Source organism: Amphiprion ocellaris, chromosome 23, assembly GCF_022539595.1.
Source record: "Amphiprion ocellaris isolate individual 3 ecotype Okinawa chromosome 23, ASM2253959v1, whole genome shotgun sequence".
NCBI classification, from domain to species: Eukaryota; Metazoa; Chordata; class Actinopteri; family Pomacentridae; genus Amphiprion; species Amphiprion ocellaris.
The window spans coordinates 25379952-25395722 of NC_072788.1; the positions used below are offsets into that span (position 1 = coordinate 25379952).

Consider the following 15771-nt stretch of genomic DNA (forward strand, 5'->3'; position numbering starts at 1 on the left):
CAGACAGAAACCTTCCTATAAGAATAAATACAGCAGCTTAGGTCAGAAGACTACACTAGTCTTAGTGGTCTGAATGTTATTTCACAACCTGGTCTAAGTGGGAGGATGGCTGTCATGTTGCTGGGGAAAATGTGACATTCAGGACTTTCCACAGGACTCAATGGGGTTTTCTACAAACACAAAGAGTTGATGATCAGGTGGTTTTACTGAATACATAAATAGTAAAAGACTTCTGATATTTATCCCGTTAAAGAGAACAAGCTGCAGTCTCTGTTAAAACCACTTCCTGGTTCAGAACACAGAGCAACAGAGGTGTAATTAACTAGTGATGTCAACAATGAAGTCAGTCTGGTTTTTGTGTTGTTTGCAGTTAGAGGAAGTTCCAGTCAGTCTTATCACTTAAGCCTCTATTGTGCAGCCCAAAGTCAGCAAGTGACAGAAAAGAATGCTGTTTAACGTCAGCTACAAAGAGAGATTTATCACTCCTGTTTTTACTCCGACAGGTTTCAACAGGCCATGAGGTTTCAAAGAACCTGCCCGATGATTCCCTGAAGGGCTGAGAATAGATGGTTAAGCTACTTGAGTGTTTAGTCACCATGTCTGAATGCTCTGTTTCAGTAAGGGAACTACTATTCCTGCCACCGAAGAAGACATGTAGGCCTTTCAGATCAAGCGGTTCTCAAATTATCTCACCAATCGTAAGCAATGTGTGCAGCTCTGTGGTTTCTCCTCCAGCTTTCTGGATGTTACAGGTGTTCCACAAAGTTCTGTCTCAGGATCTTTACTCTCTTTACTATTTATGTCAACAATGTGGGTCAAAACCTAAACGCATTTATTCGTCTTTATGCTGATTACACCATCATTTACTGAATATCTCCAGTCAGTATTTAACATCATTCAGTCACATCTGTTACACCTCAGACTGGTGTTAAATGCTGACAAAACAAAAGTTATGTTGTTTTCTGGTAAAAAGAAGGTATCTGAAGTTCTCCCTGGTATTACAGCTGAACATGGTTCCCTAGTGAGTTAGTGGCCTCTTAATAATACCTTGGCATAACAGCTGATGAAAGACTCTATTTTAAACCCACATCAAAAATGTTTTTATGGAACTGGAATTAAAATTGGGTTTCTTTATCAGCAAACGGCTTGTTGCTGCTACCTTCCTTCCTGTACTTGATTATGGAGAGATTATTTCCATGAATGAATGAACCCACTCTCTCGGACTGATTTATAATTGAAGTTAGATTTATCTCTTAAGACTTGTTCTTGGTGTTTTCACTCTTTAACTTCATTGCTTGGCACTTTTGTACATCCATTTCAGTGTCTATGTTGTGTTTTGTCATGAACCTGTCTGTCTGTAACTCAGTGTTTTATTGTTATATTGTCTAGTTCAGGTCTCTTAATGATATTTGTCACTGACTTAATGTTGTTTTGTTGTTACTTGAGGACAGATCTCTCTTGAGTGTCTCCATGAGATTGGAGACACTCAAGTATATGAGACTGTATAAATAAAGGTTAAATTAAAAAACAAAGATGCTTGTTATAGATTAAAATGACAACATTGTAAGTAATAGTTCAATTACAAGCAAAATACTTAACGAACACCTAAATGTTAATGGACACTTGAATGAGGCGGTTGGATGGTTTTGTTTATTTGTGAAAAAAAAGACAGAACCTACAAAATAAATGAGTATTATTTATTAGAAAAAATTTCCATTTATTTTAATTATTTAATTAAAATGCAGAAGTTTTTCTAAAACTTCTTGGCAGTACACAGCAGTAGGTGGATATGTTCAACCAGAAAGTTAAAATTCATGATTAACCTGTTAAAGGAACAGTTAAGGATTTCTTTACAAAAATACATGTTTAAATTCAACACAGAAAAGAACAGTCCCATGACTGTGCAGGAATTATGACCAATCAATAACCAGCGCTGAGGTAAAGGAATCTGCTTTTTCTCTATGTTCAAGTATTTTTACATTATGTGCATAAAAACATAAAAAATAAGTAAAGTAAACTACTTTTTGTACATTATTTCAGAACAATGTTGACATGATACATGTCTTTTGGTAGTTTTTGGCATTTTCACATTGTCATTCCTTTAGTAGCGTTTAACAAGATATTCATCCATCCATCCATCCATTATCTATACACCACTTAATCCTCACTGGGGTCATGGGGGGGCTGGAGTCTATCCCAGCTGACTCAGGTGAAGGCAGGGGACACCCTAGACAGGTCACCAGTCTGTCACAGGGCTACATACAGAGACAAACAATCACTCTCACATTCACACCTACGGGCAATTTAGAATGATCAATTAACCTCAGCATATTTTTGGACTGTGGGAGGAAGCCGGAGTACCCGGAGAAAACCCACGCATGCACAGGGAGAACATGCAAACTCCATGCAGAAAGATCCCGGGAAAGCCGGGACGTGAACCAGGGATCTTCTAGCTGCAAGGCGAAAGTGCTAACCACTACGCCACTGTGCAGCCCACAAGATATTCAATTCAGCAGAAACATTATTGATAATTTACCTGCTTTTACCTCTGAGCTGAGACTTTGTATGATGTATGTAAAATATAATAGATGATAGCTGCCAGAAATTAGAAAACACAGTTACAAAATCACATAATGAAACACAAGCAAAGGGCAAATAAAGAAGATTAAATGTACGATACGTGCACATGAAGGACAAACTGGACTGAAGGATGAGTCAGATACACAACAGAAGGATGCATAATAGGATCAGCCTCGTCTGTGATGAAGTTGTGACGAACCGCTGAGTGTTTCTTTGAGATTATATTTAACATTTTAAGACTTTCTGTAAACTCAAGAACTTTCAGTGTCTTCTAAAGTGGTCTATTATGGGATGGGTACACTGTTAGCCGGTAGCAGGACTGTCGTAGCTAACGTTAGCTCTGGTGCTAACAGCAACATGCTTTACATTGAGGGGACCAGAAAATAACCAGGCTTTTATCCAAGCTGCCATCAGGAAGATTTATAAAGAAAAATTTCTGCCCAACAAGCACAATACGTCTCGTCTTCCTGACGTCACTCAGTGCTTCTTCATCACGGCTGGCAAAAAGACTTTATGTTCATTACTGCCACCTAATGGGCTGTAGTGTTCATCAGAGTTACCAGTGTGCCACAAATTAGGAAACTGAGAAAGTTGCCATTAAATGCGTTATTTTTGTAACCCATTATTTATTCTGTGATTAACCAAAATGTATGATATATATATATATATATTTATAAAATCTATATATTTATAAAATATATCTATATAAAAAATATTTAAAAATCCAGTGAGCCTGCTAAACGTGAGCTGTGATATGACGTGGGATGACTGTACTATTGTAAAAGACTGTAGTGTAAGCTCCTAATGACCAATCTCCATCGTATGCCAGAGCCGTAAATCAGAACGGTAAACTGAAGAACCAGTTTTAGCTTGTACTCTGTATGTATCATTGTAAATGTGTAAAATTTAGATATATATATTTGAACCCCTGCTTTACACTATCCGTTGCTCACCAGCTTCATCAGCAGCAGGCTGCTCTGTGTGTGCTTTCAGTTTCCAGAACGCAAACAAAACCACAAAAAGAGCTACCAGAGGTACAGCCACCGCCAAATGTTGTCGCCCACCATGTCGCTCAGAGTCACCTGTAGAGTCACCTGTAGAGCATAAAGACGGAATAGAACAGAACAGAATTTATTTATTGTCATTGTACAGTGTACAACAAAATTAACAGCACAGTACAACTGGAAATGTGCAGATATCAAACATGGAAATCCAGAAGAACACTGGCCTGTGCAAGGGTTCCTATGAAAACCTTGAAGATTGCTTAGTAGGAGCATTAAAAACTCTAAAAACTGTAACTAATGTTGCACCTGTGGATGAGCAAATACAAAGGTGTGGATATCTCATGTTTCTGTTAATGTAACAGTGAGCAGATTAAATGTCTTTATGTCACCGTCACGTCAACAACCAGCTTCATGTCCGACTCACCGTCTACGACCGTCAGTTTGACGGTGTAGCTGAAGTCGGTGGCTCTCCTGCTGCGATGTTTCCTGCTGATGTGAAAGGAACATTCATACTCTCCAGAATCGCTGCTGGTGACGTTCTTCACGGTGACGGACACGTCCCCGTCCTTCATCCTCGGGTCACTGAGCTGCACTCGATGTTTAAAAGATGGAATCTGGTAGGACTCGTAGCTCCGGTTTTCTCGGAAGAAGAAGACGAATCCCTCCAAGTCTTTGTCCTGCTTCTTCCACTTCAGCAGCTTGATGGCTCTTTCACTGGGACTCCGACATGGAAGGATGACGTCTTCTGAAGTCTTCGCCTCAACTGACACAAAGAAAAAACAAACAGTCAAATAAAGGCTGAACAGCTGATCTGAAGTCTTATCTGATGGGCCGATGGTTCCTGATGTTTTAAAGTCCCTTATTACATTAAAAAAGAGTTCTCATTTTCTACACCAATGACTGCACCAGACATCACCCGCTTCCATATATCTCCAGTACTCGGATAATACCGCCATATTTTCACTGTTTACAGACAATAACTCTGTCCAGGATGATTACAACAGCAGTTCCCACTTCACTCAGTGGTGTAAGGACAACCATCTCCATCTCAAGAAGACAAAGGAGCTGATCATCAGTCCTCCCTCGACCCAGCAGCCCATCCTCATCAATAACCAATCAGTGGAAATAGTGGACAGTTTTAAACATCTTGGGATTACAATCAACGATAAATCCACCTTAATTCATCCAGTAAAGAAGCCACCAGAGACTCTCAGCCATCCGTAAACTAAAAGGACTTTATGTTGCCTCCATCTCCTCCTGTTGCTGTAGTAAAGCATCATCCAGTCCGTCCTCCTGTCCTGCTCCACCTGCATATAACATGCTCTCTGTTACAAACAAACCCAAACTCATACTTAAACCCACCACAGCCTCATGAATAATCGGTCTTTCCACATCAAACCTCACAGAATGTTGTGAAAATGACTGTATTTTATGATTAAATGTTCTTCATCATTGTAATACTGTATAACTGTGTGGTATGTAGCTCAGGAATTAATAATCCATGAAGCGCTGTGAAGAGGAACCAAGCCCTAACCAGCAGTGAACTAGAGATAACACAAACTGAGATGTGTAACTCTGTTTATGTGCCTGTATAAAAGCTACGCTGTTTCCCGCCTTTTTCAGCCACTTGTTCAGACTGTCCTCTGTTCATGTTGACTCCTGCACCCAGTAAAACTTTGCTTTGACTTGAGAGACGACTCTGAGTGTTAATGTGGAGAAGTCAGGACTCCACTGGAGAATTCTCCTGACTCAGACCTAAACAACAGGGACATTACAGGACCTGCAAACACAATAGAACAGGACATAACACAACCAGGAAACACACACATCACTTACACACAATACCAGTCAAAAGTTTGGACAAACCTCCTCATTCAACGGTTTCTATTTATTAGTATTAGTTCCATCATTGTAGATTAATACTGAATACTAACTTTTTTATTTACAACATAATTCCGTATGTATTTTGTTACAGTTTTCATGTCTTCAGTATTAATCTACAATGAAGAAAATAATTCATAAAAAGCATTGAATTAGAAGGTGTGTCCAAACTTTTGACTGGTAGTGTACATAGACGAGCACGACTAGGAAAAAGTCTGATCCCATCCATCATAGCAACCCTAAAACCACACTTATACATTGAACAATGTTGCTGTAGAACGAGTGTTTCTGTACTGTGAACCAGGCAGAAAGAACTTCCCCACCAGGACAATAAAGTCTAAGTCTAACCGACACGGTAGCAGCTTAGACGAGACAATAAAACTCCTCTGATCTGCCATAAAGTACAGCGCTGAAGTCTGTCCTCATCAAACCTGACACCTCCTCAGAGAAAGGAAGTGTGTGAGGACAGAACAAATAACAACAGCAGCCTTCTGGGAAATCCACACTGAATCACCAGGAAAAAGGAAGTTCCTGCTCACCTTCAGCGGTGCCGCCCACACCTGACGTCCACACCAAGAGAAAGAAGGCCACGCCTGGCACTGATGTAAAGCCAGCCATTGGGCAGAGCAGCCTGCTGCTGAGGAAGTTAGAAGCAACGCATTCGTATCTGCAATGGATGAAACTGTGAAGCTGAAGCTGTTTTACTGTGAGGTACAGGAAGGGGATGGACACTTCTGTATCATGTGACTGAAAATGAAAACAATAAGAGAAAGCACATCCAACATATACAAAATAAAAAAATGAAGATATCTAGAACGCACATATCTCAGTCATGTATATTTATATAGCATTTCTGCATTTGGTTTTCACTCACTTTTCTTTCTACCCTTTAGGAGACAGAAAACACACCAGGACGCCTCCTGGATGTTCCTTTTTAAATAATTCTACAGTCTGAGTCAAAGAACAACACAAGAGAGTCACGATGTTCAACACAGAACTATAAATAACCATAAAACAACCGGATCTATTGATGAACGTACACATGATTCGGCCACTAAAGCATGAGTTTAACCCTTATGTCGTCCTGCGGGTCAAAACTGATCCGTTTTAAAGTTTGAAAATGTGGAAAAAAATATTTTCACAGTGAAACTTCTGATGTCCACATTTTCAACATTTTTGGGAAATTTTTTAACATTTTTTGGTGGAAAAAAAGAAATGTTAAAAATGTTTCTTTAAGAACATTCACATAAAAATCAACCAAAATCCAGCGAAATTCACTGGATTTTGGTTGATTTTTATGTGAATGTTCTTAAAGAAAATATTAGAAGTTTTACTGATATATATGGAATCACTTTAGATATTTTTAGGATTTTTTTTGGAAGATTTTTACTCATTTTTGAAAATATTTACTAGAATTTTCTTGCCAAATTTGGGGGATTTTTTAAAATAAAACTTTTGAGGAAAACTTTGAAGGAATTATTGGAATTTTTTTCCTGAAGGTTTTACAAATTCTCAGAAATTTGTGGGATTTTTTTGCTGAATTTTGGATTTTTTTTCAGACAAGGAAACAATATTTTTTGGCGCCTGTAAATGAAGACAACTGGAGGGTTAAAAACATACAACAGCTGTAATTTACGGATGTTCCCTAAACGCCTCACGCTCAGATGTGAGAGCAAAAATGACCTTAAAAGAGGGAAAAAAGGATCTAAAATTACAAATGAACAATAAATCCTCCCGTTTGTTTTTCTTTTGCATTTCTTCGGGCTCCAGCTCCGACTCCCCGACCAGCAGCAGGCCGAGGTCCGCTGCCTGCTGAGCGCGGAGCAGAGCCGAGCGACCCGGTGTCCTCCGCAGCCTCCACCGGGGTCTGAACGCCTCCATCCGCTCTCAGCTCCGCCTCGGTCCCCGGGCAGTCGTCCAACCAACCAACCCCCCCAGCGGAAACCTTCCCGCATTACAGCGTCCGAACCCGGCGGAGCCCTGGTCCATGTGGGCACCGGGCAGCCGGGGCGAGCGCAACTCCTTCTGGCCGAGCAGAGCGCCCCAGAGGCGGGGGGATGGAGCCGCTCTGTCCGCCCCTCTGGAGAGGGTGGGTCCGCAGACCCCACGCTGCTGTAGGTCGGTGTTAGTGTCACTCAGGAGTCGGATGATGCTCCGTTTTTCTTAGTTAAACCCCTTTAGAGGTGATCAGTGACCACAGAGTGAGAGAAACTAACTGCTCGCTGGAAAACTAACTTTGATTTTTACTGAATGGAGTCAGACAGAAGGACCAGCTCTGTGGACATTTGGACAATTTCTGCATCATTTTGGACAAATGTTGATTCATTTTGGGACAAATTTTGAGTGATTTTAGGAACATTTTGAGTTATTGTAGGAACTTTTCGAGCCATTTGGAATAAGTTTGCATCATTTTGGACAAATTTTGTGTAATTTGGGGAACATTTTGAGTAATTTTGGGAACTTTTTGAGCCATTTGACCAAATTTTCCATCATTCTGGACAAATTTTGATAGATTTTGGGAACATTTTGTGAAATTCTGGGAACTTTTTTGAGCCATTTGGACAAATTCTACATCATGTTGGACAAATATTGAGTAATTTGGGGAACTCTGTGAGTTATTTTGGGAACCTTTTGAGCCATTTGGACAAATTTTAAGTAATTCTGGGACCATTTTGAGCTATTTATGAAATGTTTATTTTTCTCCTCTCTCTCCTGTTCATCTACTTGACTGAAGCAGATGAACAGCTCCTGATGTCTCTGACTGGAGCTTTAGTTTGTGCTGAGCTGCTAACAGAGAACATCTGGATGTGCTGAGCTGCTGACAGAGAACATCTGGATGTGTTGAGCTGCTAACAGGGAACATCTGGATGTGTTGAAGCTGCTAACAGGGAACATCTGGATGTGTTGAAGCTGCTGACAGAGAACATCTGGATGTGTTGAAGCTGCTGACAGAGAACATCTGGATGTGTTGAGCTGCTAACAGGGAACATCTGGATGTGTTGAAGCTGCTAACAGGGAACATCTGGATGTGTTGAAGCTGCTGACAGAGAACATCTGGATGTGTTGAAGCTGCTGACAGAGAACATCTGGATGTGCTGAGCTGCTCTGTTGAACTGTGTGTTGGTGTTTAATCTTTGTAACCCACAGATGGAGCTGCTGTTCAAACAGTGCTGAGTGGGCGTTCCTGTTCCTGCAGGCTGGGCTTTGCTTTGGCTCTTGTTTTTGTGTCCTCTCCGCCTACTTGTTGAGTTCTTGTGTAACCGTCGGGTGTGTTGTCGTCGTGTTGTTGTTGTTGTTGAAGAGCAGCTGATCATGGACACACTGCCATGTGGGTTGCTGACCGTCTGCTGGTGTGCGTTTTGTGTCACAGCTGAAGGTGAGAACAAACTTTCTTGTTCCGTCTCTGAGCTTTAAACCAGGAAGCAGCTGCAACACACCCAGAGTTTGACAGGAACTATGCAGCACTTCGAGGTTGTGCTTAAATGAAACGTGCATTACAAATAAAATGTGTTGTTATTATTTATTATTAAACTAGACCTCCAGTCAGAGACAGCAGAAGCTGTTTATCTACTTCATCTGTCCACTCACACTTCCTGCGTCAGGCTGTTTACAAATAAAGGAGTCGAAGGAGTCACGTGACTCTTCTGCAGCAAACGGACCAATCACGTTCCTCCCTCAGTAAACAGAATGTTTTAAATGAGAACAAATCACGTGTTAATGTGTTGATTTTACTGATCACTACAGCTGATTATTGATAACTGACAGCTGCACATTAGAAACTTTAAACTTCATGTATTTAAACATGATGTTGAGATGAAGAAAATTAATGTTATTGATTAAAAAAAATACCAATAGATGATCAATGTTCTAATCACCGATCTATCAGCTGCAGGACCAGCAGAGTAAATGGATCAAACATAAAAACATGTTTATGGGATGTCTGCATCAGCAGCTGAATACAAGCAGGTTTCCATGACAACAGGATGCATCCAGTGTGACGCTGTGACGCTTCATTCAGTGGTTTTAGTAACGTTCAGATCAGCAGGTTGGAGCTGGAGCTCCTCAGCATCAGTTACCATGGAGATCTAGCGCTCAGCATCAGTTACCATGGAGATGGAGCTAGTGAAAAGACAGAAACCTTGGACACTGTGACTTCCTGCTTCGCTAACCCACTGATCTCAGGCCGTAGTTCAGTTAAAGTTAACAGCTACAGGAAGTCACAGAAACAAGGTGATTTACTGAGAGGTTCTCATATGAATTTATCTGCAGCACTTTAAACTTCAACAGAGCAGCCTTTAAAAATGCTGATGCTCCGTTCATCCTTCATTCATCTCACAGGACCTCTGCTGCACATCAGATGTGTTAAAATATGAATCAGGAGAGCAAATGTGTTCCTCTCTGGACAAGTAGACTTGTTCTGCCCCCTGCTGGCTGTGAGGAGGAATGGAAGTTTAAGACTCCACTTCTTTTATTCTTATTTTCTTCTGACGTCTCTTATGTGGTGCAACGTTGGACAGTACCAGGAAATAATTCACAATATACTTCACAGCTTGTCCTAAATGACTCAAATTTGTCCAGAATGACTTCAAAATCGTCCAAAATCACACAAAATATGTCCCATTTCTCCAAAATTACTTGAATCTTGTGGCAAAAGAATTTGTCCACATTTTTGTCCTGCAGATCTGTGGAAAATAAAATAACCTAAATTTTTTTCCCAAAACGATGCAAAATTTGTCCAAATGGTTCAAACGGTTCCCAAAATAACCCCAAATTTTTTCAAAAATGATGCAATTTAGTCCAAATAGCTTGAAAAGTCCCCAAAATAACTCTAAATGTTCCCAAAATGACTCTAAATTTGTCCAAAATGATGCAAAATTTGTCCAAATGGTTCGAAAAGTTCCCAAAATAACTCAAAAATATTTCCAAAATTACTCAAACACATTTGTCCCTAAATGCTTTACAATATGTCCAGAATGACTTGAAACTCAGTTTGTCTAAAATGATTTTAAACATGTAAACAAGTTCTCGAAAATTGTCCAAAGTCACTCAAAATTTACCTAAAATTATTTAAAAATTCCCAAAATGACTCAAAATTTTTCCAGGATGCGTTACAGTTCATCCAGAATGACTTGAAACCTGCTTAAATCAAAGAAAAATTGTCCACAACTTCTCAAAAACTGCATAAAATGTCTCAATTTTTGTCCAGAATGACTCCAAAAAGATTTGAAGTTTTTCTCAATGATTCAAAATCCTCAAAAGATTGGTTTGATTTCATTATTAATTTATTGTACAGAAATGTAAATAACACGTGGAGTCTGAAATGGTAACTCTGTTCCTGCCCTTTGTGACTCTTGTTTCTGCCTCTGTTTGGTTCAGTCCACAGACAGATGGAAGCCGTCGCTGGAGACGATGTTCTTCTCGACTGTCGGTCTCTCCACAATGACGTCACACTTCTGGAGTGGATCAGACCCGACCTGAAGGCCGACGGATACGTTTTCTTCTACCGCGAGAGGCGCTCGTATGAAAACTATCAGCATCCATATTTTAATGGCCGAGTGAAGCTGGGAGATCTGCGGATGGAAAACGGAAATATGTCTGTCCTCCTGACCAACGTACAGCCAGATACAGACAACGGAACATACCTGTGTGATGTTTCTGGAGGAACCAAACGAAGAGGCAGGACAACTTCTTCTGAGATCAAGCTGACCGTTTCCCCTGCAAAACCCAGTGAGTGTCTGAAGGAGTCATAGTAGCACTAATCAGGAGGTCTAGAAGGAGTCATAGTAGCACTAATCAGGAGGTCTAGAAGGAGTCATAGTAGCACTAATCAGGAGGTCTAGAAGGAGTCATAGTAGCACTAATCAGGAGGTCTAGAAGGAGTCATAGTACCACTAATCAGGAGGTCTAGAAGGAGTCATAGTTCCACTAATCAGGAGGTCTAGAAGGAGAAGAAGCCTGATGGATGTTGGAGAACATTCTTTGGTCAGATGAAGATCAATGAGCTGGGCTCGAATGGAGTCCAGATGTTTGGTGAGAACCTGACCAGGACTACCACAGTGGATGCAGAGTCCTGGCAGTGAAGCATGGAGGTGGCGGTATGATGATATGGAGCTGCATGAGGTCAGAAGGTGTTGAAGACATTTCTAGAAGCAGCATGAAGGTCTGAGGAGGAACCAGAATCCTGGCTGACCAGATGAAGAAGAGGAACATTCCAGCAGGAGAACATCCAGAGAACAACATCACACCAGAGATTCTCCACTAGAACCAAGTGGAACCAGGACTTGAACAGTCTGAGTCCTGAAGACCTCCAGAGAACCTCACCTTAGTTCCACTGAGTTCCTGCTGTAGAGCCTGAATTTAGATCTTTAGAACTGAATCATTTCCAATCAATTTTGAAGCATTTTTAACCATTTTATTGTCATTTGGACTATTTCTTTTCTTTTTGCACAGTTTTTTGTCATTTTGAACCAATTCATAGTCATTTTGGACAAATTTTTAGTCATTTTGGACTAATTTTTTGTCATTTTGGACAATTTTTAAAAGTCAAAGTGAGTCTTGAAGCCAGCAGAACCTCTGAGGTGATCTCCAGAGAAAGGTAGAGCAACACAACCCCTCCAGCAAAGACCAACTGAAGAAAACAGAGAAGAATGTGAGAAGATGTGAGCAGAAATGAGTGGAGTCTGGTTTCCTCCATGAGGAGGACTGAAGGAGGAACCAGAGAACCTCCCCTTAGTTCCACTGAGTTCCTAAAAGTCCATTTGCAGTTTGTATAAGCTGAATTGAAGTTGCTTCCTAGTGGTTGTGTGATAAGATCAGATGTTTGTGGTTTATAAAGATGTTTCTGATGAGACTTTGTAGAAAACAGCTGATCTGACTGATGTTCAAACACCTGATGTCTCTGTCTGCAGGAAACATTCAGAAACAAATCTGGAATGGAGGAAACAAGGATGGAGGAAACAGGGATGGAGGAAATAAGGATGGAGGAAATAAGGATGGAGGAGACAAGGATGGAAATAATCGAAGGCGTAATGGATTGATAGTGTTTCTGTCACTTTCTGTTGCGATGGCTTTTCTTGTTTTCATTGTAATCCGTAAAGAACATATGCCGATCTCGAAAGAACAGAGGAAGAATTCAGTTCCTCCTGATGGAGCAGCAGCTGAACAGATGTTGTGAAAGTTTTTCTGGACAGCAGCAGAACAAAGCACAGCTTCTGTAACTCTGATGGAACCAGCAGCAGCAGAACAAAGAGAATCCAGGTGTGGACCAACCATGTGGTCTCTCCTTTAACTGCCACCTTATGGTGGTGGAGGGTTTGTGAGCTCAGAGGATGCTGGGAGATCTGCTGTCTGGAGTTCAGCTCCTGGTAGGGTTTCTGTTGGCAGACTGGTCCAGAAACATCAAGTCCTCCCAACATCTCCATCATCTAGATTTATCCTGTGGATTGTTGCTGCTGCTGCTGCTGCTGGTCTTCATCAACTTTTCTACTCTGTTGGTTTGTCTGTAAACACTTCGCTGTTCAGATCACTTCACTACCTTCCAGTTGCTGCCCGCATAAAGTTCAAAACTAGAATGAAAAAATCTCCCTCCTACCTGAACTCTCTCATCCAGATCTACACTCCCTCCCTCCAACCACAGGTTCCTGGTCCATCCAGGTCTACACTCCCTCCAACCGAAGGTTCCTGGTCCATCCAGGTCTACACTCCCTCCAACCGAAGGTTCCTGGTCCATCCAGGTCTACACTCCCTCCAACCACAGGTTCCTGGTCCATCCAGGTCTACACTCCCCCACCTCCAACCACAGGTTCCTGATCCATCCAGGTCTAGACTCCCTCCCTCCAACCAGAGGTTCCTGGTCCATCCAAGTCTACACTCCCCCACCTCCAACCACAGGTTCCTGGTCCATCCAGGTCTGGACTCCCTCCCTCCAACCAAAGGTTCCTGGTCCATCCAGGTCTAGACTCCCTCCCTCCAACCAAAGGATTCTAATCCAACCTCCACAGAGGTCCAGAGATCTTCTCCTCTGTGGTTCCTCGGTGGTGGAACCAGTTGCCAAACTCTGTTCAGTCTTTAAGAAAAGACTAAAAACCAGATCTTCACTGAACACCTTTAACTTGACAGACTGCAAAAATAAAAATAAAAATAAAAAAATCCTAGTACGTCTACTTCCTGTAGACACCACAGTTCTATTATCACACCTGAACTTGTTTCATGGCTCTTATCTGGGTTATTTTCTCCTGACTAGATCGTTGCTGGTGGTGGATCTACTCTCAGATGGACGTCTTTGGAATGGATACCGGATCATGTGACCTAAATATGTAGCGGGTGGCGGGAATTGATGGGACTCAGAAACACCCCCACAATTTAATCAGTTGTTCCTTGGATCATTTCTGATGGATAAGTCCTGATAAGTCCTCAGTGGTGGATTTGTAGTAGGATCACAATCATGTGATCATGTAGCATTCATTTGTTGTCATGGTTACAGTGACGCCGTGCCGCTATCTGGCAATGATACAGAAATCTTTAACTAATCTGTAGATCCAGACTAGGAGCTGCATCACTGCCAAAATCTAATCACTTGGTCCTTGTGTCATTTCTGACCTTCAATGGAAATTTCATCCACATCTGTTTATGAGTGATGTTGCTAACAGACAGACAGACAGACAGACAGACAGACAGACAGACAGACAGACGTACACCGATCATCACATAACTCCACCGTTCTTTGGCGAAGTTGTGCGACGATCACTGGAAATAAATCTGGAAATAAATGTGTTCCAAAGCTCTGCATGTTAGAACCTGATGAAATGTTGTGGATGTAAAGTGTTCTGTCAGATGAGATCAGAACCACATAGAAAAGTTCTGATTGTCCAGAATGAAGCACAACTGATGAACAGAACTTTAGATTGAACTTGTTTTATTGTTTAATCTGTTAGTAGCTCTGATGATGGTCTAAACTGTCGTACAGGATAAGCTAATTTGATATATTTTGTACATTTTTATACTACTCAGTGGTCTGTAAGTTTCATCTTCATCCTATATCATGTTTTGTTGTTAGTCTGCAGATAAATGTAGTCCAGTAAAATAACATTGTTTGCTACTGAACTGTAGTGAAGGTTGAATAGAATAAACTGAACTGATGCTGATAGAATTCTGTTTATACTATAACACAATGGAAATATGGAACTTTACTGCTGCTTTTTGCACTTTGGCTTTGATGCAAAACTGTTTGTCTTTGTTCTTGTATTTGGACAGTAAAGTTGAATCTACTCAGTGATCTGTGCTTCATTATAATTTCTGTAAATATATTTAGGATTTTAAAGCTGGTTTCTTTTCTGCAGCAGTGATAATAAAGGTTGTTTCCCCAGATTGTGATCCTGCTGGTTCATGTCTGACTACAACCTGTTGAACTGGTTCAGAACAAACATAGATCAGGAGTTTCTACAGGATCAGTCCATAGAGATTTTATAAAACCAGTAATATAATAATGTGCTGTGTGGACAGAGCTGCACTTTATTGTTGAACTGTGTGTATTAGAGGTGTGTGTTGTGTTTCATCTCCATGCTGTCTGAGGATCATAGAACTGGACCGTCCTCATTGACGTGGAGTTTAACCCTCTAATCTCCAAAACCACTCATCTGTAATATTTTAAAAATGCCAGACATTTATTCTGAAAGTTTAGTTCCTCTTCCTGTAGCTCAGCTCTGAGTTTTGAACACAAACATGAAGAAGTAGTTTGTTGTTCTCAGACCACATTAACACGACTCTGCTGGATGAAGACTGTTTTGTTGATCACAGATCTGTGCAGCACAAGAACAAACTCTGGAACTTCATTAAATGTTTTGAATTTCAAATGTGGATGCAAAGTTTCTGATTCATCGTCTCCTCGTCTATTATCTTCTTCCTGATGTGAACGCTGACAATCTGCCAGGTGAAACAAATAAACCACACCTTAGTTTCTGATGAAGTCAAAATGAAACTGATCTGTGAGTTCAGGGGATTTTCTCTCTCAGCTTCTAAAACTGTAAATAATCAGAGATGAAGTGAAGACAGAGAGCAGCAGCTTCCATCTTTACTGAGCAGAAACACAGCAGGAAAGTTGAACGTTGCTTCTTTCAAACATCCACTTACAGTCAATTTATCAGAGACAAGCTTTAGTTAAAGACATTAGAAACAAGACTAGTGAGGGAGGCCACCAAGACAACTATGACTCCTCTGAAGGACTTATATATTGTAGATTCTCCCTGAAGGTGTCAAAACTAGTTTTTAAATGTGCAGTGAAGGTAATAATGAATGTGTTGATGTTTAA

The 15771-nt window shown here is 40.9% G+C and overlaps 1 protein-coding gene across 2 annotated transcripts; it reads left to right on the top strand.

The window, feature by feature from the left end:
- The first annotated feature begins 7433 nt into the window (after positions 1–7433).
- LOC111584645 (uncharacterized) lies at positions 7434–14837 on the top strand. 2 transcript variants are annotated; one of them, XM_055007422.1, is made up of 5 exons: positions 7434–8841; positions 10842–11192; positions 12374–12490; positions 13102–13209; positions 13255–14837. In XM_055007422.1, exons 1-5 carry the CDS (start codon positions 8778–8780, stop codon positions 13272–13274), a joined length of 660 nt encoding a protein of 219 aa, XP_054863397.1. In that variant the 5' UTR covers positions 7434–8777; the 3' UTR covers positions 13275–14837. The 2 variants fall into 2 exon arrangements, with proteins under 2 accessions (XP_054863397.1, XP_054863396.1); XM_055007421.1 differs by having other exon boundaries at positions 7441–8841; positions 13102–14837.
- The last annotated feature ends 934 nt before the right edge of the window (positions 14838–15771 follow it).

Excerpts from the sequence above, each read along its gene's own strand:
- LOC111584645 (XM_055007421.1), top strand. The coding sequence starts at position 8,778 with ATGGACACACTGCCATGTGGGTTGCTGACCGTCTGCTGGTGTGCGTTT. Across the intron at positions 8,842-10,841 it reads GTTTTGTGTCACAGCTGAAG|TCCACAGACAGATGGAAGCC; the intron begins GTGAGAACAAAC and ends TGTTTGGTTCAG. Across the intron at positions 12,491-13,101 it reads GGATGGAAATAATCGAAGGC|GTTCCTGGTCCATCCAGGTC; the intron begins GTAATGGATTGA and ends CTCCAACCACAG.